At 46.7% G+C, this 23,733-nt stretch overlaps 1 protein-coding gene across 1 annotated transcript; it reads right to left on the bottom strand.

Annotated features, from left to right (window-relative positions):
* Positions 1-968: 968 nt before the first annotated feature.
* ACP6 (acid phosphatase 6, lysophosphatidic) lies at positions 969-21,884 on the bottom strand. The gene is made up of 10 exons (XM_061408819.1): positions 21,210-21,884; positions 13,699-13,830; positions 13,448-13,578; positions 12,577-12,656; positions 8,835-8,922; positions 7,323-7,455; positions 6,223-6,323; positions 3,249-3,344; positions 1,815-1,980; positions 969-1,166 (listed from the first exon to the last, which is right to left on the bottom strand). The coding sequence occupies exons 1-10, from the start codon at positions 21,426-21,428 to the stop codon at positions 1,023-1,025; spliced, it is 1,290 nt and encodes a 429-aa protein (XP_061264803.1). The 5' UTR covers positions 21,429-21,884; the 3' UTR covers positions 969-1,022.
* Positions 21,885-23,733: the final 1,849 nt, after the last annotated feature.

The following is a 23,733-nucleotide window of genomic DNA, read 5'->3' as shown; positions in this document are numbered from 1 at the left end:
GGTCAAGGTGGAGCACATATGCTGAGAGTGGTCCTGACCCACCACGCAGAGACCTCACCCACGCTTCTGGAGCTACAGCCACCAGAAGCCAGTGACCTCCCTACTGCCCAGGGCTCCACCTCACTGCCCAGCTGTGCGCCCTGACCTTTCATACGACACCCTTTCCCCCTTGCTTACCTGGTTAGCTGACCTTTTACATGACACTCTTTTCTCCTTACTTAACTGGTTAACTACTACTCACTCATTTTTCTCTATTCAGATCAGGGCAAAACCCGCCAAAAAACCTTTAACTGCTCCCCCCAGCCCCTGCCAATCAGGGCTGAGGGTGTCTTCTCTGAATCCAAATAGCCCTCGAGGTACCTTATCACAGGATGAACCATACTGTATCGTCATCACTGATATACTTTATCTGCCTCTCCTACTGGACTGAAAAAACTTGAGGGAAGAAACCTTTCACCCTTATAACGACCACTACTTAGTAGGTGTTCAATATATGTGTGTGAAATGAAGATAGGAAAAGAATTGAGGTCCACAACTACACGCGATTCTATGGCTTATGTCACAGGCAAGAAAGGAAAGTGTTAGTTGCTCAGTCATGTTCGACTTTTGCAACTCCATGGACTATAGTCCACTAGGCTCCTCTGCCCATGGAATTCACCAGGCAAGAATACTGGAGTGGGTAGCCGTGCCCTTCTCCAGGGGATCTTCCCAACCCAGGGATGGAACCCGGGTCTTCCACATTGCAGGCAGATTCTTTATCATCTGAGCCACTAGGGAAGCCTCATGTCACAGGCAGCTGCCATGGAAATCAAGCCACAAAGTAGGGTATATCCTTTTGGTCTCAACATTATACCCTTTTCCTTTCAAGAAGAGACCTTAATATACCTATAGGAAAGAAATACCCTTACCTTATGTTAAAGTCCATTAACCCTTGTTCCTGCCTTCCCCAAACCAAACAGCAGGAGGCATTGTGTAAAGGCGTTTTATTTTAAAAATCCAGACATCTTACTTGTACAAATCAATCACTCTCCATTTCCAAGTCCCATCATCTGTGCTTCAGAGCAGAGCATGTGGTATTTTTCTGGGCTTAAGGTATAAACTGATATGGTGTTCAAGAACTTGTCCAGTGGACAGAGCCCGTCAGGGCAACCTTTTGGCACTTGCTCCTGTGGAAGAGACGTAACTCAGCAGGGGCACTGGGGACCCTGTCTGGCTGTTTTCAGCTGTGTCCAGAGTTCTGAAAGGCTTTGACCCAATCAGATGTGTACGTACACATGTAACAGCCAAGAAACCCCCATTAATCAGTCAGCTTCCAGATTAAAAGCACTATGCCCTGCTCATGAAAGTCACTCAATAACTGCTGGTTGAACTGACTGGAAGACACATTGATGTTATACCCCTGGGAAGGCTGAAGGTCTAACCTTAGGGAGTGTTCAGCCTCTGCCCTGGACAGCAACCTGCTGAAGTGGCCAAGGAACCAGAGGTGCTGATACTACACATCACCTCCCAAAGACCTCATCATTAATTTTCAAAACAGGCCTCACAGTCAGGAGTTACATCCTGGGAGAGACGCTCAGGAGAAGAGAAGGGTGGTCCTGTTGTTAGAAGGGTTCTGTGGCAGAACTGGGACATGGTTCCAGCCCCAGCCTGCCACTACGGACCCAGTTCTGCCTTATCCCTGGGCCACAGCCATGAGAGGATCCAGAGAGCTCGTGTACCAGTGGAGACTCCCTGGGCCCAAGCAGGTGACTTGGTGCTAAACCAGGTGGGCCGGGTGGCCCAGCCACCTCCCAACCATACCCCAGGGGTCTTACCTTCCCTCGGTAATAGAGCTGCACAAACCACTCCTTAGACTCCCGGTGCTGGTAGAGTTCCATGGTCAGGTCCACAGCAAATGGGGGCCATTTGTGGTCAAAAATTCCCAGGGTCATTAAGAGAGGCATGAGAGTCACATCGTGAGCTGCATAGAGGTACAGCTTCCTGCAAGCAGAGAACAGTTCTCCATAGTTCTTCACCGCAGGACTCTGGAGGCCAGGACATCGCCTGCCTCCTTTAAGTGAGGAAACCAGGTGACATCTAGAAATCAGTTGAGCCTGGTATAAATCTCCTTTGAGGGACTTTCCTGGTAGTCCAGTGGTTAAGAATCCACCTTGCAGTGCAGGGGACATGGGTTCGATCCCTGGTCCAGGAACTAAGATCTCACATGCTGTGGAGCAACTAAGCTTATGTGCCACAACTACTGGAGCCTGCGTGCTGCAATGAAGACCGGCACAACCAAATACATAAATGTGAGGGGAAAAACCCCAAAAACTCCTTTGGCGTAGATGGGCTTCCCTGGTGACTCAAACAGTGAAAAATCTGCCTGCAATGCAGGAGACCCAGGTTAGATCCCTGGGTTGGGAAGTTTCCTCTGGAGAAGGGAATGGCTACTCACTCCAGTATTCTTGCCTGGAGAATTCCATGGACAGAGGAACTGGTGGGATACAGTCCATGGGGTCGCAAAGTGTTTTCTCCAATATCAGGGGGCTTAGAAACCACCTGGGAGTCTTGTTAAAAGGCAGACTCTGATTCAGTGGGTCAGGCTGCGGTGGAGAATCAAACAATCTCAGGTGATGGTGAAGCTGTTTATCTGCAGACCACACTTTGTTTACCAAGGGCCTTGGACACACATTCCAAATCCATGGTCCCTAACCTGGAGTTCCAGGCACCCCAAAAGTGGCTATGGAGGTTCACAAGCCACTTCCAACATTTTTAAATGACCAGTAGAATTCCTATATTCCAATATACTCAGTGAAGGTGTTTAAACAATCTATTAAGCAACTATCATTGTTTGGGGCTATTTTAATACCAAATCAGTTCAGTTCAGTTCGGTTGCTCAGTCGTGTCCGACTCTTTGCGACCCATGGACTGCAGCACACCAGGCCTCCCTGTCCATCCTCCCGGAGTTGTGATGTCCTAACTACTTATTCCATTGGATGCATGTTCAATTCGTTTTAAAAAATGGAAAAAATTAATTTAGGGTTCTTTTCTACTAAAATGAAAATTTCAAAACATGGTAGGACAGACGTGTCAGGAAGAAAGGTAGAAATGTCGTGAATGTCTCTGGGACACATGGCCTCGAACATCTACTTTCAGTTACCGACGGCCTGGTTCTCACCCTCCCAGAGCCTGGGTTCCCTCCCTGTAGCCAGAGCCCCACCGCCACCACCCTCCTCAGTCACGCCAAGCCAAGCTGCTCAGCCAAGTACCTGGTCTTGCTGGGAGGAGTGGCAGGGTCCACGACTTTCAGCAGGTTGCTCTCCAGGATGTGCAGGAATGGGCCAACTGCCATCTGAAGGCCCTCCCTGTGGTGAGTAAACAGTACTGAAGTACCCAGTGGGCACTGGGCACACAAGGGATGCAGGCTGCTTCTGCCCCCGGAACCTCATGAGCCCAATCAGAGAGCTGAGAAAAGACAAGGGATGCAAGGAGGACAGAGACAGGCAGTAAGGGCGGAAACAGCACCGCCTCAAGTCCGAGGGCTCTCTGCGCGCCGAGACTGTAAACAGCAGCAGTGCACAGACCTGGTATGAACATGGCTGAGACGGGAGGGGTGAGGGGATGGCAACCAGGATAAGCAATAGAGAACTAGGCCCAAACTGGGAAGGACAGGGTGTACTGAATTCCAGGAACTCCAGAAGGCCCTTAGAAAAGCCATCTGAAGGGAAATCGCCTACACTACACTTCCTGTGTGCCAGCTCCCCTTCTTTGGCATTGAGACCACAAGGACTTTTCTTAATTTATTCGATTTAACAAGCTCAGCACTAGTGCTCTTGGGGTGGCACTGTGGCTCCACCACTTTCATTCTCAGGATGGTCCCCTCATGATCACAGGTGGTTACCTCAACTCAAAGCATATTTGAGAAGCAACAAACAAAGCAGGAACATGGGGGCTAGTAAGCAGCAGAAAGGCTTAGTTTGGGTGACTCTCACTTTTTATCCAAGAGAAGAAAAATCTTTCCCAGAATTCTCAGAACCCAATCACTAACAAAAAGAGTTGCCATGACTGGCTTAGACCAATCCTTATTCATGGTGACTGGCCACTTTTACAAATCAAGCAAAGTTGAAACAATAGCTGAGGAGTGGGCAACCAATCAGAGAAGGCAATGGCACCCCACTCCAGTACTCTTGCCTGGAAAATCCCATGGATGGAGAAGCCTTGTGGGCTGCAGTCCATGAGGTCGCTGAGAGTCGGGCACAACCGAGCAACTTCACTTTCAATTTTCACTTTCACGCATTGGAGAAGGTAATGGCAGCCCACTCCAGTGTTCTTGCCTGGAGAATCCCAGGGACAGAGGAGCCTAGTGGGCTGCCATCCATGGGGTCGCACTGAGTCTGACACGATTGAAGTGACTTAGCAGCAGCAGCAGCAGACAACCAATACTATAAGCAGCATATACTTTCCAAAGAATTCGTGCAGGCCAAGGCAAGTTGGATGGCATTGTGAAACTAGAACCATTTGTTCCTGAAGAAACATCAGTTTTAAGAAACCAGGGCTAATGGAAAAGAAAGTGGATTGGACTCAGATCTTGTTTAAAATGCAGGAGAAAGCAAACAATAGCTGTGGGCCAATTCCAACTCAGCCGCTCGTTTTTGTAAATAGTTCCACTGGAACACAGTTGTGCCCATTTGTTTGTGTATCATCTATGGCTGCTTTCATGCTACACGGGCTGAGATGAACAGACACAACAGATAATGCACGGCCTGCAAAGCCTAATATATTTATTAGATATGTGTGTATGGACTTCCCTGGTGGTATAGTGGACAAGAATCCACCTGCCAAGGCAGGGGACATGAGCTGAATACCTAGTCCAGGAAGATTCCACATGCCGCAGAGCAGCTAAGCCTGTTTGTCACAACTACTGAGCCCTGGTGGCAATTACTGAAGCCTGTACACTAGAGCCCGTGCTCTGCAACAAGAAAAGCCACCGCAGTGAGCAGCCCGTGCACCACAACTAGAGAGCAGCCCCTACTGCAACTAGAGAAAGCCTGAGCACACAGCAGCGGACACGCAGCACGGCCAAAAATATATGGAAGTATGTGCTGGTGGAGGGGAAGGCAGCAAGCGACGATTTAGGAACAGTGGGGCCACTTCAGGAAAAGATGAGGGAAGGTGGTCGGTCACAGGAGTGGCAGCGAGCTGAGAGGGTATGGCTGGAACCTTCCAGAAGCCTGAGGCAAGTGCAAAATGGATGCACTGATTGGGAGAAAAGCAGGCAGAGGCTCCTACTCTTATGCAAGATTAAGCAAATTCTTGAAATGTTAGCGGCTTTTTCCTCCCACTTCTCTTCCTCAGGACTTCCCCTCTATACTCCCCTCTCTTACCAAGTCACCTATTCAGAGTACAAGCTGAATGCTCTGAACCAACCATTAAAAGGTGTTTTTTTATATTTGGGAAGAGAGATATCCTCCATTCTGATAGTCAGGAAATAGGCCTTCTAAAAGAGAGCCCTAAATACCAGTAAAACAGAGAAAACACAGGATTGGTGGTCAGAAGATCTGGGTTCAAGTCCTGCCTCCACCTCTTTCTAGCTGAGCCTAGGCAAGGTGGCCCACATCTCTCAGGCCCAGTTTCTCCATCTTTAAAGCCAGGACTTGGACTTGTCAGGGATAATGACGCCAACCTTATGGCAAGAACAGGAAAATGATTTGTAAACTGTAACGTGATGTATAAAATGAGCAATAATTATTCTTCCTTCAGCATCCCCTGGGTACCTTTCCTTAAAGCAAAGGAAAAAGTCGGTGATTAAGAGAAACTCAATCAAGGGACTTCCCCGCTGGTCCAGTGGCTAAGAGTCCATGCTCCCTTATGCAGGGGGCCCAGGTTTGATCCCTGGTCAGGGAACTAGATCCCATATGCTGCCACTAAGACCTGGTGTGGCCAAATAAATATATAAAAATAAAATAAATACTTTAAAAAGAGAGAGAGAAACTTGGTTGAGTGGCAGCTCCCAGTTTTGTGTAACAGTGAATGAAAACATTACGTCACCAGTCCCCGCTCCAGAAATGGAAGGACCCAGGGCCGAGTCTATTGAGAAGGCCAGCAGAAGGGGGTGATTTCAGCCTCTGCACACAGAGATGCCAGCTGACAGGTGTGAGCCGGCCTGACGAGTCCCCTTCCCCACACTCTGGGAGGCCTGACCAAGCGTGACTGTATGCCGGCAGCTGAAGAGGCCCCCCTCACCTGTCTTCCCACTGCAGGATGTACAAGGCTGTGTCCACAGCTCTCTGCTCAATCATCCATGCAAACCTCTTCAGCGTGGGGCAGCTCGGGAGGCTGTGCACCTGAAAGGGCCATGGGTACAGTTTTAGAAAGAAATACTCATCCAATGAGCCTGGCGGCGGACCCGCTTCCATGGAGTCCAAGGGGATTGTCTTCTCTCAGAAAAAGACTGGCTCAAAGCTCTATGTCCCCAAGGCCTGTCGGAAGCTATTCCTCCAGATCTGAAGGCCCAGAGAAAAATAGTTTTTTCCTCTCTTTCTGATGCTCATCTACTCCAAAGTAAAAAAAATTTGTGTTCTTTTAAGCTAAACAAATCAATAAATAAAATACAAGGCAAGGAATTCATAAATTTTTACTCGGCCTTAATCATCCCCAAAATGATTTCTAAAAAGTATGCCATATAAATACTTTATCAACTCTTTTTTTTTTATAACCTTAAACCTATTTTACACATAAGCATAAGGTACATTTCTGCCTTCAAGGCACACTGTCATCTTCACAAGAGAAGGAAGGAGGATCCAGGCTGCACAGTCTTTGGGTGTCTGACTTCTGAATCTGGAGCAGCATTTCCCATTGTGTGGCCTTCAGTATTTATTAGGAAAAAAAAAAGATTCTAGGGCTAAACAAGCTTGAGAAAAACAGAATTAAAGATTAACCAGTTTTCTTTACCACAGTGCTCTCGGGTTCTCTAATAGGCTGACGTGCATATAGACTCTCCAAAAAGTGATACAATAAAGAGGCATTCCAAACTTTTTAGACCACAATCCCTCCCTACTCACCACCCACCCCAGCCCTGCCTGCCCACATTATACACACTTGCATCACGGGTATTCTAGTGAATATGCTTCAAGGAACTCTGGTCAAGAGTTAAAATGTCTACACTCCTAATCTGGTGAGGAGTCCACCCTACCCCCCAGTTCCCAGGTCCATTCTGCCAGCAAGTTCTTTCACAGCTGCCTCCAAGCCAGGAGGCCTCCACCCGCTTCTAACTCAGGAGCCAGCCCACCAAGCCTTGCCCAGGCTCCCCCCACCCTCCCAGAGCCCGAGGACAGCCAGCCCACCTGCTCAGCAGCCATGTTGTCCAGCAGGACGAGGAAGTCCACTTCATCACTACTGGCAATGCCCATCCCTTCCTTCACTTTCTTCAAATCCTCTGAGATTCCTGGCTGCAAAGAAGCAGCCTGCCTCCGGCCTCTGCAGAAAAAAATTAAAAAGTTATTCCTTATATTTCTTTATACTGTATGGTTATTAAGTTTACAAAGTACATCTCATTCATCATTTAGGATCTTATTTAACTTTCAACAACTCATTGGGGTTAGCTAGTATAATTGTCATTTTAAAGATAGGTAAACTCTACAAAATCCCAAATCACTGCAGATGGTGATTGCAACCATGAAATTAAAAGACACTTACTCCTTGGAAGGAAAGTTATGACCAACCTAGACAGCATATTGAAAAGCAGATACATTACTTTGTCAACAAAGGTCCGTCTAGTCAAGGTTATGGTTTTTCCAGTGGTCATGTATGGATGTAAGAGTTGGACTATAAAGAAAACCGAGCGCCAAAGAACTGATGCTTTTGAACTGTGGTGTTGGAGAAGACTCTTGAGAGTCCCTTGGACTGCAAGGAGAGCCAACCAGTCCATCCTAAAGGAGATCAGTTCTAGGTGTTCATTGGTAGGACTGATGTTGAAGCTGAAACTCCAATACTTTGGACACCTGATGCAAAGAGCTGACTCATTTGAAAAGACTCCAATGCTGGGAAAGATTGAGGACAGGAGAAGGGGGTGACAGAGGATGAGATGGTTGGTATCACCGACTCAATGGACATGGGTTTGGGTGAACTCCGGGAATTGGTGATGGACAGGGAGGCCTGGCATGCTGCGGTGCATAGGGTCGCAAAGAGTCGGACACGACTGAGTGACTGAACTGAGCTGAAACTCTACTAGGCCAACTGACTTAGTACATACCAGGGCTAGAATAATGGATTTTCCAAATCCCATTCTAGCATTCCCTTCTATTATACCCAAAACAATGCAAGCATGGCCAGGTCTGCTTGAAAACACATCTACTTCTTCTGGGGAACACACTCTACATATTGTAAGTGCAATCCCAAAATACCTGAAACCTGAATAGTGCCATCAGCTCCAAACCAATCTATCCTACACAGCAGCACGTTGGTAAGAGAAGGGGAATCTGTGTCTTCTTTGGCGTGCCCATCTAGATTTGCAATTAATGACTGGCTTACTCATCTTTTCCATAAGTTTCTTCAGTTACCCCATCTGAGAGCCCAGGACTGAAGACAAAGGACAACGCTTGGTAAATGGTGAAGCCCCACGCGTGGCTGTATACACCATCTCTCAGCCCAGCGTGTGGGTCTCCCTGATGTCCTGTACCTTCACCATGAGCCTGTCCTGTGAGCAACAGCTGCCTCCCGTCCTAGATAGCTGATGTCAGACCCAAGTAATGCCATCTCTCCCACCCATTATCCACTGGCACAGCCGGTCTGCTGGCAAAGGTGGTACAATGCTGCCTGTACCCCCACCCTGAGGAACAAGAATCAGAGGCAGTTACCTGGTTCTTTTCTGCAGGTTCCAGCAGTATTGGTAGTTGGGGTACAAGACTTCTGAGCTTGCTTCGTCAGTGTGGATGACGATGGGTCCTGGAAGGAAGGTGGGAAGCACAGGCGGGAAGAGGCTTCAGTTTGTTCTTCCCAGCAGCTCCATCCCCTTCTTCTTCTCTTTGTATACACAGATGGAGCTGCCCCCAGAGGCCGGCCATCATCCAGGTTACTCCTTAAGGACAGTGAATGCCTTCAATATGCCCTGGCTTTGCCAACAGGAGCTCCCCTGGGGTCTGAGAAAGCACACAGCAGCCCAGTTCTGTCGAGCACAACCTCTCCTGCTGGGCTACCTATATCCTGGAGAAGGCACAGACCTGATCAGACTGGCACATCCATGCTCAGTCATGACCCTTTGCAACCCTACGTACTGTAGCCTGCCAGGCTTCTCTGTCCATGGGATCTTCTAGGCAACAATACTGGAGTGGGTAGCTATTTCCTACTCCAGGCACATCTATGATGCATTCCAAAAAAAATGCCTGCCTCAAGATACTACCAGCACTCAGAGATTCTAACAAATGGGCCATCCCTTACTTTAGCAGAACAAGGTGATTTTCTTTCTTTGCAAAGTCCAATCCTATAGGCCAATATGGGCTTTCCAGGTGGCACTTGTGGTAAAGAACCTTCCTGCCAATGCAGGAGAAGTAAGATGCGGGTTCAATCTCTGGGTTGGGAAGATCCCCTGGAGGAGGGCATGGCAACCCACTCCAGTAATCTTGCCTGGAAAATCCCATGGACAGAGGACCCTGGCGGGCTACAGTTCATACAGTCACAAAGAGTCAGACACGACTGAAGCAACTTAGCATGCATGCATACACCAGTATGGTGACTTATGAAACAATCTGAGAAAGGTGCCCACAGGGTCACAAATACTCTGAGACCCCATGGCCTTGCCCAAAAGAAAAGCCAGGCTTCTAGATGCACTAGCAGGAACCAAAGATTAGACTACAAACAGTGTTTCTTACACACCTCGCAGCAGCTTGCTCCTGCTCAGAGTTGACAGGTACCCTTGTCTCCTGTCAATGCCCAAGGGAGGTGCTTTAACACCTTTCCATGCTTTGCTCTGCACCAGCGTCCTGTTCTACACAGCTCAAGCCTTTTCTTCTCTGATGGCAGAGGAGCTTTATGGAATTCACTGAGGTCAATCTGTGGAATGATTACTATATTATGTGGTCAGTTACTCGGTTGTATCCAACTCTTTGAGGCCCCATGGACTATAGCCCACCAAGCCCTCGGCCCATGGAATTTTCCAGGCATGAATACTGAGCATGATGCCATTTCCTACTCCAGGTGATCTTCCCAACCGAGGTATCAAACCTACATCTCTTGCGTCTCCTGCATTGGCAGGCACATTCTTTAGTGCCACCTGGGAAGCCTTCAGGTGAATCCAAACCCCAAGACCTACCATTCCCAAACAAATTGCTGATAGTCAAAACCTCAGGATTAAAGAGCAGCCTACTGTGACTTGAGCAGAATACCAGAAGTCACATACTTGGTTGGTCTGGACAGAAGGAAATCAGACTGTGTCATGAGTTTAGCCCTGAATCTACAACCAGCCAGCAGGATGACTTTGGGAAGTCACTTCTCTTCTTTGGGGCTCACATGTAAATTGAAGGGGTGAGACTAGTATCAGCAATTTCCAACTGTTTCTAAAGCAGTGGGAGCTTTTTTCTCCCACTATGAAATAAGGTAATAAAAGAAAAGGGGTTGAGGGCTTCAAGGTAGGGGTCTGAAGCACAGCGTACTTGCATGCCCCATCCCACTCCTTTTCTGTAGTTCCCGACCCCTCTGAAGAATCCTGGAGTTCTGCAGGACACATTGTAAAACAGACCTCATGATCAGAGGCCCTCTCCAGATACCCAAGTCTTCTGAGAAGCAAGATGGCACAAGAGTGAAAAGTATGGACTGGGAAACCAGACTGCCAGAATTTGAATCCCAGCTCCTCCATATACTAGCTTTGTGTACCTCAGACAGTCCATTATCCTCTGCCTTAGTTCTCTTATCTGTAAAATAGAGATGCTACCTACTTCACAGGGTCATCACAAGAATTAAGTCAGTATCTGCAAAGCTCTTAGAACCATGTTTGATGTATAGCAAGTCCTTTAAATATGAGAATAATAGTAACTATGATTTAAGCCTCTGATTAACACATGGTAATTCCTACCTGGTACCTGCCATGACTGTCTGGATAACAGAGCTTCAGTTTATGATAAATAAGGTATACTTCAGCTGGCACTCAGATATGTGTTGAAGGAATGAATGACCAAATGATACAGAACAACACCCTCCAGCCCTTCCCCACCAGCCTGATTCTCTGGAGCTTCCTCAAAACCTTCTTGGACTTCGCTAGGATTTTACTCTTGAAACAATATCCCAAAGTTGAACCACTCCCACCAATGTTAGCACCTTGCGGGGTTCTTTGGTCTATCCAAATCCCATGATACTGGCTAAGGCAAGGAAGTAGTCAGGACACAAGTCAAGTTGGAGTGTGAGGCTGTCTGAGTCCAGCGCAGGGAGCGGCTACCAGACGGCCACACCAGCAGCTGGTGATGATGCCACTTCCTTCCTTGCAAGAAATCTGGGGCAGCCTGAGTCTGAGGCCCACCTGTAGACCAGGCTGCTACCAAAAAACACCCTTTCTACATTACTTTTACTTTAGGTGGTTCTGGGGACAGGACATTTGCCTTTCAGAAGCTGGGCAAGCGAACAGTTTTCAGAAGGCCATGCATCATAGACTATTCCTAAGCTCAGGGGCTCCCAAAAGGTAAGGAGCAGGCCACCCTGTGTGCTCTGTTACTCAGGCTGTTTGTGTTCAGCCAATGTCAGCCAGAATTAGCAGCCATACCCAAACCAGCTAGGGGCAAGGCCAGTCTCCTTTGGTCTGGAGGTTCTGTACCTTACACATTTTTTAAAAGCCTGATGGAAATTTTACCTCGATTTGAGATACTGCTAAAGAAGCTAAATAAAGTAACAAGAACTTTGCCTTATGGCATCATTTGAGTATTTTAATATTGGCAAGGTCATGATGATCTGAAACTCAGACCAGTAATTAAGTGTAAATTTGAATCTATTACAAATGACAAAATGCAGCTTCACCGGATAGTCAAAAGCCCTCAAATACAGGGAAAATAATAAACGTAGTCCTCGAGGGTGGAAAGTTGCAGAACCCACTAATGTGATCATTCACTGGCTGAATATGTCAAAACCCAAACTCGACAGACCTCCTTAACTGGGAGAGGCCATATGGGACACTGTTACCACCACCTGGGTTATGCTGTGGATTATCACCAAGACCAGGGCCGTGGCAGCAGACCCGGGTCCCAGTGAAGAGTTCCTCTTACTCTCTTTCCCTTCCAGCAGTGTCTCAACTAAACAAAAAGCCCCAAGTATTGTTTGAAAAACTCTGGCTGCAGCTACCTTATGCAGCTTGTGTAGACACTTGAGAGAAAAAGCCAGGAGCCAGGGGTGCATCGGAGCAGCTGACATGTTGGTGTAGGGGTGAGGTCAGGCTGGCAGGTGCAGCGGCAGGCCAGACAGGGAGGGGCCCGCCACACAGCTGGTACACCAGAGGCCCCAGGAGCAAGAGGAGAGAGACCCAGGTGGGACAGACATCAAGAAAGAGAGAGCAGGGCTTTGGAAGCAAGACGAAAAGGCACCTCAGGGACAGGGGCTGACTTGTAGACCCTGAACTCGAACCTTCTTTTTGACGCTGGAAAAGTCCAGCCAGCAAACAGCGGGTAGACTCCAGGTTCCGATAGATGTTAGTGGAACGGATGCTGGAAACAAAACAAAAACATAGACAAACTCATAGAAGGAAGATTTACATGTGCACACTACCTTATTCCACAGAGCACTCACAGGCTTTCTAAACTACTACTACAGCGTTAGTCACTCAGTCGTGCCTGATTCTTTGCGACCCAATGGACTATAGCTTGCCAGGCTCCTCTGTCCATAGAATTCTCCAGGCCAGAATACTGGACTGGGTATCCATTCCCTTTTCCAGGGGATCTTCCCAACCCAGGGATGGAACCTGGGTCTCCTGCACGGCAGGCAGATTCTTTACCATCTGAGCCACCAGGGAAGCCCCAAAAGGGAGCTACAGGGCTGGGAAATACCCTTTCTCTCTCTGTGGGATGGCTGCCCAAGGGACCTGAGGGCCAGTGAACATGACCTCCAGGGACCACTTGTTCTCCGAATCCTATCATATTAGGGTAACTGTCCCCAGATGGCCTAGGAGGTTCTAGCAAGGGAACGCAGCTTCTTGTATACCCTTGATTGAAGAATGATTCTCCTCTCTCAGGGAAGGTCGTCCTCTTTGACCAAGCACGCAGCATCAGGAGGGATACACGCAGAGCAGTGAGAGAGGAAGGGGACACCAGCCTAGCCAGCCAGATGAGCCAAATCAACCCTGGCGATCAATGGGGCGACAGGCTGCAGCCAGATCACCCTCACATCTCCCACCTAGACTACCTCGGATGAGAGTGGGAACCACACAGAGGGTTAGGACAGGTTTTCTCACACTCAAGACCTGACACTGGGTGCTATATTCCTTTCTCAAATGACTCACAAGACCTCCAGTGGGTTGAAGGTTGGCGAGAGAAAGGGGATGTCTTCCACATAGTTCTTCCTCAGCCTCTCCCCGAGGGCAAACATCTGCTCCATGCCCACCTTGGTCAGCTGTCCAGCAAACATGCCCCCCTGAGGCGTGGGAGGGGAGAGAAGAATGGAGAAATCTCACAGCCTGCTAAAGAACCTCAGCCCAGGGCAGACCATCACAGCTCTGCAAGGCGCTTCAGGGAGCAGGAAAGCATCGCTCACCTTCAGCGTGGTCTCATGATACTGAGAGTCGAAAGGAGAGTGTGGTTTCGGGCCACCAGCGAGATTGGTGACTGTGTATTCAAGCTGAGTTTGGGGTGGGACCTCTAATAGCTGGGACTTCCACTCTACCTGCTGGGAGCACAAAAAAACAACACATTGCTTAAAAAGTTTCTAGAAACTTAAGAGTGTTAACATCTGGCAGCACATAGCTAGAATCACACTGATGCTAGACAAGCAACCTTCCCAAGAAGGATGGGAAGAAGGAAAGAAACTTCCACTCCAGCTCCAATTAAGGGAAGAAATGACTGTAATTTATTATTCCAGGTGTCCTCGGCCCAAGTCCTGTGATTGCCACACTAGTACTCACTGCTGAGGGTCTATTCTGGCACCAAGCCCAGACTGAAGTAAAGGGGAGAAGTGGCCAGAGGGCCTGGCACCTAATACTTGGTGAATGAATGAATGAACAAATGAATGAATATAATCCAATCTCAGTGACCATATACTTGTAAGAATGTTTAAGGAATCAACCTGCAGGGTTTTGTGGCCCCTTGTTAAAGACTCTATTTAATGCCCCTTGAACTACTATATATATCTCTTCCTTTCATCCAATTTCTCAAACAAGTAGCTGCCCTCTAAGAAACCTTCACTTTTTACCATCTTCCTTTACTCCCCGTAATCTGGCTCCTGCCCCAGCTGTATTGGTTTTCAAAACATAACAAGTAGCTATAGGCCTCCTAGCTCCAACAGCCCATAAAATTCTTACACTCATTGAGTTGGATGTGATGACTCAATTTTAAAAACAAGTCTTTCCTTCTAATTCCATATGCCAGCTCCTCTTCCCAATTTATTATGACTCTCAAGGTTACCCCAATTCTAATCCCTAAAACTCAAACCTGACTCTTCCCACTGCTCCCCCATTTCCACCCCAAACCCTGTGGATCACTGGCTAGAAAAAAAATGTCACTTCCACTGGTCCTTCTTTTATCTTATTATTAGAGTATAAATCCTTATTGTTGTTGTTTGTAGTTGCTCTGTCATGTGCGACTCTTTTGCAACCCCATGGACTATAGCCTGTCAGGCTCTTTTGTCCATGGGATTTCCTAGGCAAGAATACTGAAGTGGGTTGTCATTTTCTTCTCCAGGGGATCTTCCTGACCCAAGGATTGAACCCATCTTTCCTGCATTGGAACTACTGAGCCACCAGGGGAGCTTCATAAAACCTTATTACTAATACATGAAAAGATGCTCAACATTGCTCATTATTAGAGAAATGCAAATAAAAACTACAGTGAAGTATCACTTCATACCAGTCAGAATGGCCATCATCAAAAAAAAAAATCTACAAACAGTAAATGCTGGGGAGGATGTGGAGAAAACAGAACCCTCCTGTACTGCTGGGGAATGTAAACTGATACAGCCATTATAGAAAACAGTACGGAGATTCCTTAAAAAACCAGGAATAAATCTACCATGTGACCTAGCAATCCCACTAGTGGGCATATACCCCGAGAAAACCACAATTCTAAAAGATACATGTACCTCAATATTTACAATAGCCATTGGAAAGAGCAGCAATATTTACAACAGCCAGGACATGTAAACAACCTCGATGTCCATCAACAGATGAATGGATAAAGAAGTTGTGGTACATTTATACAATGGAATATTACTCAGCCATAAAAAGGCCTGGAGTTTCTCTAGCTGAAGCAGGAGTGGGAACTCAGAGCCCCAGTCACTCAGCATCCCTTTAGCCCACAGGCTCTACAGAATGGTTTGAAGGCTATCAGATAGATCACAACTGAATTGGAAAGACTCAACACAGAAAAAGCCAATTTCAAGATGTCTGTACTAGAGCCAGCGAGCGCCTAAGGGCTCATCTAAGGCAGTCAGAACAGAAGGGAATTCAGCAGAACAGAATTCAAGACATTGCGTCAATCCTGGCAAGTAAGTAGATAAAAGCTTTTTTTTTCTTTTTTTTTTTTTTGGAGGCTATATTGGTAGGTGAACAAGAAAGAATAAAGAAAAAAATTACTTTGATTTGGAGTCCAGGTGCATGAGGTGGTAAGGGGTGAGGAGGTACTTCTTGACTAAAACTGAGGCCAAGACAGAACAGCTAACAAACGGAGTTCAATTTTGTACAGTTTAAGTTTGGGATATCTCCTCTGCGTTTCCAGCATTCCCAGCATATTCCCATAACTGGAGTCCGTTTTGTCTCTCTTCTTCATCACACTGTAAACTCTTTTCTTTTTTATAGCTGAGACTGAATTATCCACCCATGTAAGTCCAGTGTCTGAGCACAGGTCCTGACACCAGGTCCATTATGCCTGCTCAGCCACACTAAAAAGTCTTCTCCGGTTGGGTGTACCCACCAAGAGAGGACCTGTGGTTCTCCTAGGAGATGACTCCTGAGGGCCAGGTCACATCAAGACTAAAATACCCATTTTCAGACTCTCAAGAATGGATGATACATCAGTTCCACACACAGTGTCCATCCCACATACACACTGTCGTTCTTGCTCCTGTTTTTCCGTCCAGAGTCAGTAGCAAAGAGTAACTTTATAATTTTATTTATTTATACTCCATTTTCAAGAACTAACTTGAAGGAGGTGGTAGCAATACCTAAAATATAGCAAGGTAACCAATTTATTTATTTATTTTTTGGCTGCACCACGAAGCTTGTGGGATCTTAGTTCCCTGACCAGGGATTGAACCTGTGCCCTTAGTGGTGAAAGCATGGAACCCTAACCTCTGGACCAACAGGGAATTCCCAAGATAAGTCGAAAAGAAAATCGAAAAGAAAGACAAAAAGTCGAAAAGAAAGTCGAAAAGAAAGACAAAAAAAGTAACCAAAAAAATGGATAAAGCAATAAAGTTTCTCAAAAAATATTAATACATGCTGTGAAGATCTATATACTTACTGTAGGTGGGCCAAAAGATTCAGCACTAAGCTTTCTGGCTTTTACGTAAAAGGAGAAACCTGATCAGCTAGACAAGCTTAAAGATAAAAGCAAGCCAACTGTTCAGGAGAAGCACACCATTTCTCAAGTGAACAGACAAATTCCTCCCAAGGGTCCTCATAAAGAGGATAGAGTAATATAATGAACATCTTTTCAGTAGTCACAGCAATGAGTTTTGTGGGATTGTTTCTTATTGTTCCCTCGACACAGAATGATAGCATCTCACCAAAGCACATTTCCATGAAGACAATACTATACAGGGATCAATATGTTACATTCCAGGTAAAAGGAAAAAAAAAATCTACATAAAAGTAAACAAAAACTTCCAGGTATAGTTTTCAGAATAAACTAATGATTTGAAAGCTTGCACACTCCACACTACTACAGCTGGAAAAATTTCTTAAAGTTACTGATGCCTGAGCCCCACATGGGTTAATCACATCCAAATCTCCCAGGGATGGGGTCTCAGTTTTTTGAATGCTACTCAGTCTAGATAATTATAAAGCTTCACCAGAGAAGCTTTTACCATGACTAGATGCTCTGAGTCAATTAAATCAGAATCTCTGGGAGAGAGACCTAGGCTTCAGTATTTTTTAAAGTTCCCCAGTTGAATCCAATGTCCCAAGGTTAAGAACCACCACTGCACAGGAATTAATGGACTGACTGGCACATCCTTTATGTAATGCTTCCTGAAAACCACTTATCTTAGCTGAGCTTTGAATAAGTGTTAATCTACAATGATACTGACATCATCTTTCCCAGCCCACCTGACATTATTCTTCCCGGCTCATTTACACTATAGAATAAACATGGACTCTAATGTCTTCATATGGAGAAGGCAATATCAACCCACTCCAGTACTCTTGCCTGGAAACTCCCATGGACGCAGGAGTCTGGTAGGCTGCAGTCCATAGGTCTCGAAGAGTCAGACATGACTCAGTGACTTCACTTTCACTTTTCACTTTCATGCATTGGAGAAGGAAATGGCAACCCACTCCAGCATTCTTGCCTGGAGAATCCCAGGGATGGAGGAGCCTGGTAAGCTGCCGTCTATGGGGTCACACAGAATCGGACATGACTGAAGTGACTTAGCAGCAATGTCTTCATGAACTGTGGAGTTTGAACGCATTGGACTTTATTTTCTAAAAACTGGAGTCTTCCTGGGTTGGGGGCTATCTTGCCATGAAACAGAGAGAAGCTGACAAAATTCCAAAAGTAGGGTCAAAATCATCTTTGGAAAGCATACTTGGATCTAATCTAACAATCAGAAAAAATGACCAATCAAGTTCCAGAGTTTTATTTCCAGAGCACAGATACAATACTTTTAGGAAGACAGGTTAATTCATCAGTCATTCAATCATTAAAAAAAAAGCTCAATAAAACATCTAGTTTTAAACAATGATATTTTCTAAGGATTTGTGAGATAATGAATGCATTGATTTGTCATGTGTTTATCTATAAACCAGTCAGAAGTCTGGAAACATCTACCAAAGGCAATTTTAGTTTTAGAACAGCTGTTAAATAGTCCTTCCTGACTCTAATTAATAGCAGAACCAGGAAGACTAGAAAATCCCATTAACAACCTCTATCAAACTAGAGCTTGGAAAAAAAAATCCTGATAGCCAGAAACAAGTCACAGGAGGCTGATGACACCCACTCATAGCCTAAATTGAACAAAGGTTGGTTATACCCCTTGCTTTTATGCTTTATACAAAATAACTAAAGGCGTTCAGTGCATCTACATAAAATCTGAAAATGTGAACAGGCCTGAGTGGTAATGTGCCTTGCTGCTGCTGCTGCTAAGTCGCTTCAGTTGTGCCTGACTCTGTGCAACCCCATAGATGGCAGCCCACCAGGCTTCCCCATCCCTGGGATTCTCCAGGCAAGAACACTGGAGTGGGTTGCCATTTCCTTCTCCAATGCATGAAAGTGAAAAGTGAAAGTGAAGTCGCTCGGTCATGCCCGACTCTTAGCAACCCCATGGACTGGAGCCCACCAGGCTCCTCCGTCCATGAGATCTTCCAGGCAAGAGTACTGGAGTGGGGTGCCAATTGCAAAATGAGACCAAGGATTCAAATGCACCATATATTGTGGCTACAAAAATAGAAGATGAATGAAGCCGGCATTCTGCCCCTTCCAACATAAAGGCAGAGATACCCATCACACACCCACTGGCTCAGGAGAAAGCCCTAAAAGAATCTAAATCTTTTTCCGGTTACTTAAGGGAACACATATACTGTCTGAAAGAGGTCCAGGCCTACACATTCAGACTTTTATTCGTGGGCTCCAAAATCACTGCAGATGGTGACTGCAGCCATGAAATCAAAAGACGCTTCCTCCTTGTAAGAAAAGCTATGACCAACCTAGCTGCTGCTGCTGCTAAGTCACTTCAGTCGTGTCCGACTCTGTGCGACCCCATAGACAGCAGCTCACCAGGCTCCCCTGTCCCTGGGATTCTGCAGGCAAGAATACTGGAGTGGGTTGCCATTGCCTTCTCTGACCAACCTAGCTAGATAGCATATTAAAAAGCAGAGACATTACTTTGCCACAAAGGTCCGTCTAGTCAAAGCTATGGGTTTTCCCAATAGTCGTGTATAAATGTGAGAGTTGGACCATAAAGAAGGTTGAGTACCAAAGAACTGATGTTTTTCAACTGTGGTGTTGGAGAAGACTCTGCAGAGTACCTTGGACTGCAAGGAGATCAAACCAGTCAATCCTAAAGGAAATCAATCCTGAATATTCACTGGAAGGACTCATACTGAAGCTCCAATACTTTGGCCACCTGATGCAAAGAGCCAACTCATTAGAAAAGACACTGATGTTGGGAAAGTTTGAAAGCAAGAGGAGAAGGGGATGACAGAGGATAAGAACGTTGGATGGCATCACCGACTCAATGGACATGAGTCTGAGCAAGCTCTAGGAGATAGTGAAGGACAGGGAAGCCTCGCATGCTGCAGTCCATGGGGTCGCAAAGAGCTGGACACAACTGAGCGACTGAACAACAATTCTGTACCAAGAATAAATGGAGAAGAAAGGGGAGTACATAAGAGATGGGCTATGTACAAAACTAGAAGGAAAATTTAGTGACCTAATATAAAAAGGCAAAGTAAGAGACTGAGAAAAGATCCAAATATTCAAATAAGGAAAGAAAGAGAAGGAAAGGAGTGAAGTTCAGGTTCCAGATAGAATGTGGAATAGCCATCTAGAAAGGCTAACTAGAAACTTGATAACAGAATTTAAGTGCCTACAAAGATTCATTATGTGGGAAATGCTTTGAGGTTTGATTTCACGTGTGGCAAGCTTTAAAAACTGGGTTTTCAGTTGTACACCGTGAGTTGTAGAACCCTGAGGACTTCTTAAAAGCAACTGTTATGAGTATGCCTAATATCAATTTGGACATCCTGCTGAACCTGCTCCAACATCAACCTGGAGAACCAACAATGCAAAAGCATCCCACAGGCAAGTTTGCCACCTGGATGCCTGGGAATTCCAGCTTGCCTATTTATCTTCATTAGGAAGACAATTCTTTAATCACAGGCCTGCCTGCTATGAAAGGCCAGAGATCTTTACTGGGTCTTCCCAAGAATCAAATCCAGAAAGGGTAATCATCTTCAAAACCAGCTATTTGTTCTTTAACCGTAATTATCCTGAGCAAAACCAGGGGGATTTTAAGACTGGTCAATTAATTTTGTTTTTTCCTGCCTCAGATCCCTTCTACAGTAAGTTTAGGATGCCAGAATGAAAAAGGAGAGCCCCAAGATACAGCACTTGTTGCCCAAAAAATCTTCAGGATCTCAAACGGTCTCCAGCAAACCCGGAGAGAAAGTTGAGGTAAAATCTGTTCCCAAAAGTCGCTAAGTCACTCCAACTCTTTTACAATCCCATGGACTATAGCCTGCCAGGCTCCTCTGTCAATGGTATTTTCCAGGCAAGAATACTGGAGTGGGTTGCCATTTCCTTCTGCCCAGATCTTTCCCACCCAGGGAATTGAATCCCTGTCTCCTGCATTGGCAGGAGCCACCATTGAGCCACCAGGGAGGTCCCTTCCCAAAGGCATTATTAACCTCTTATCCACTGTGATCCTAATCAGGTTGGTTCCTGTCACAAAGGTCCCTGCAACTCTTTGACAACCATTAAAATGGTCACACAGAACTACATTACACCCTTGTATTCAAGTTCCCACAAATATTCACTAGAAATACAGAGTTTCAGGCTCCCACATCTACTGAATCCGCATTTTAACAAGATCCCTAGGCAATTTATACGCACCTAGGGAAGCACACTACTACTAGCTGGGCTACATCACAGCCATGGGAAGTTTCCGGGCTGTCCCACAATCCGGGTGTCCGAGGGGGCTGGTGAGGTGGGGGGCGGGGGGTTGGGGGTACATGATAAGCACCTTTGTTCACACTGTTTTCCCTTCGTCAGGACCCAGTCCGAATTCCGCTCAGCGAGAGTTAAATTCCAAAGGTGGTGTGCGTTGGGGCAAAGACCCTGGCCCGCCACTAGCTGGCCACACAGTTCTCGCTCCCCAACCGTGCCGGTCTCTCTCACCTGGTCCTCCTGAGGGAGCGGCTTGAGAGGGCTCCGCGCCCCGTGTCGAAACACGACTTGCACCATTTTCAACTCCAACAGGCTTCGGTCGACAGGATTCTGCTGGTCCGCACCCCCAGGCTCGGCCAGGGCCACCCGCCGCTGGTGGAGGCAGTAGGTTAGCGAGGTCAGGACGCCCACGGGGGCCCACATGCGCAGCTTGAAGACCCGGGAGATCATGGTGGAAACCCCTCGTCTGCCCTTCGGGGTGAGCGTGCGGAAAGCGAATACAAGTCCCCCGCGCGCGACGGGGCTCAGCAGCCTCCCCTAAGTTCCCAGGAACCGGAGGGTGCACACATCCAGCCGCCCAGGCTGCGACGGCTACGACTCCCAGCTTTGAAGGGGACCCAGATTGGGCGCAGCGAAGACTTCCCGGGAGTTTTAACCCGGGTCGGTGTTGGCCGCTCCTGCAGCAGACTGGGCGGGGATACCCGGAGCCGGGAGCTCAGCTCCTGATCTTTCGTCCTCTAGGGAACATTAAACTTATATTTCAGGTTCGGCCTCCAGCACTCTTGGCGGGACAGAAACACGCCCTGACTTCCTCCGTAGCAGTGGCTCCATTAACAAAGACCGCTGAACTCCACTTTTTTATAAGCAAGCTGCCGGCCACTTTCTCATCTACCCAGGGACTTGCCCCAAGTGGATCCATGCAAAGGAGCACGGGAAAACGAGTCCCATGGTGACGCCTGTCCGGGGACTGTAAGTTTCGAGAACTACAACTCCCACAAGGCTGCGCGCCGTGGGCCCTAGCTGGAGGTATTACCCCGCCCTCCGCAGTGGGCCTAGCCTGGTAGGCTAGCAGGTTGTAAGTCTCCGGGGCAGGGTGGCCAGTGTGTGGGAATGAATTGGCGAGCTTGCCAGGCTAATTGGGTAGGAGACATGAAGAAAGGGGTAGATAGAATTGAGTGATGTAGATCATCTATTTGGAGTCTAGGGAGCACAGAGGACTTCCTTGAAGTTGAAGTTACTGAGTTAAGAGCCAAGACACCACTTACTGAATGATTACTCTTGGCTACACGGGGAGTGGGGGCTTTATATTTAATCATTTGATATCCCACTTCTATGTTTAAAGAGGTTTAGATCATTGCAAACGTATAGAAGTTCAAGCCCATTGATGCGTTACTTGTATCCAGAATATTTCTTGTGGAAAAATCCAGGCCTTGTCTGTAGATGTCCCAGTGAGTAAGCACCTTGCTAGCCTAAACCAGCTGCTGGTTTGGTTTCTCATGAATATACCGCGGCTCCAAACTTCTGTTCCAGGTCTTTGCAACAGGACACATCTGTGTCCTCAAGGCAAAGGTCAAGTTGTGAAGAGAGTCTGAGTATATTAACATTAAAAAAAAAAATTCAACTGAGTAAATTTGAAGATTTAATTGTCTTTATTCAACTATGCATGAATTGGGCAGCACCCCATCTAGAAACTAGAAGGATGCTGGATAGGGTTGTACAAAATGGAAGGTTTTTCATAGGGTGGAGCAAGAAAGTATTAACAAAAGAAAAGATGGTAGTAATAAAAGAAAAAAAGGATTCCCCTAGTGGGAAGAGGGAGGAGAAGGGAACTGGCAAGGGTTTTATCATGCAGATTGCCTCTTCTGCAGCTGGGGATGGGGGAGTTGATGGAGAGGGACCCTGTGACAGCTTAATTTACTGGTGCTTAACCAGAAAATTCCAGACTGGTCCGTTAACATTACATTTCTAGGGGAGGTTAAAACTGCAATTTGACAGAGATACTAAATCTAGGTTTGGTACCATGGACTTTAGTACAAGTGATGCTGAGCAAGGCCTTGTTGGATCCTGGGCCTGGAGGCCTTTTTGTCCGTCATTCCTTGTAGGCAAGACTCCAGCCTCCATGACCTTCTCTGAGTTCCAAAGGGCAGAACAGTTACTAATCAAAGGAGAAAGAGTAATGAAACCACCTGAGCAAGATTAAAGGGACCAGTTGTTGTTGTTCAGTCGCTAAGTCATGTCTGACTCTTTGCAACCCTGTGAACTACAGCACTGCCAGGTTTCCCTGTCCTTCACCATCTTCCAGAGTTTCCTCAAATTCGTGTCTATTGAATCAGTGATGCCATCCAATCGTCTCACCCACTGTTGCCCCCTTTTCCTCCTGCCCTCAATCTTTCCCAGCATCAGGGTCTTTTCCAATGAGTCTTCACATCAGGTGGCCAAAGTATAGGAATTTCAGCATCAGTCCTTCCAATGAATACTCAGGGTTGATTTCCTTTAGGATTGGCTGGTTTGATCTCCTTACTGTCCTAAGGACAGGATTAGGAGATGAGCCACCTGAGACCCTGCACACACCCTAATCTTGTCAGCAATCCCACACTTTTGAAACTTTAAAGAAGAAAGAATGAAGACTTACTGCCTTATCACATATCCTGCCTGACTATATAATCTCTCCCTACTCACCAGGGAGGGTGGCACAGTTCTTGAGGTACTAGCCTATTGTGTTCCCCCTTTGCCCAGCAAAATAATAAAGCCACAG

Source organism: Bos javanicus, chromosome 3 (assembly GCF_032452875.1).
Source record: "Bos javanicus breed banteng chromosome 3, ARS-OSU_banteng_1.0, whole genome shotgun sequence".
Classification (NCBI taxonomy): domain Eukaryota; kingdom Metazoa; phylum Chordata; class Mammalia; order Artiodactyla; family Bovidae; genus Bos; species Bos javanicus.
Note: the sequence above shows the minus strand (reverse complement) of the source record. Positions and strands in the feature narration are given on the sequence as shown.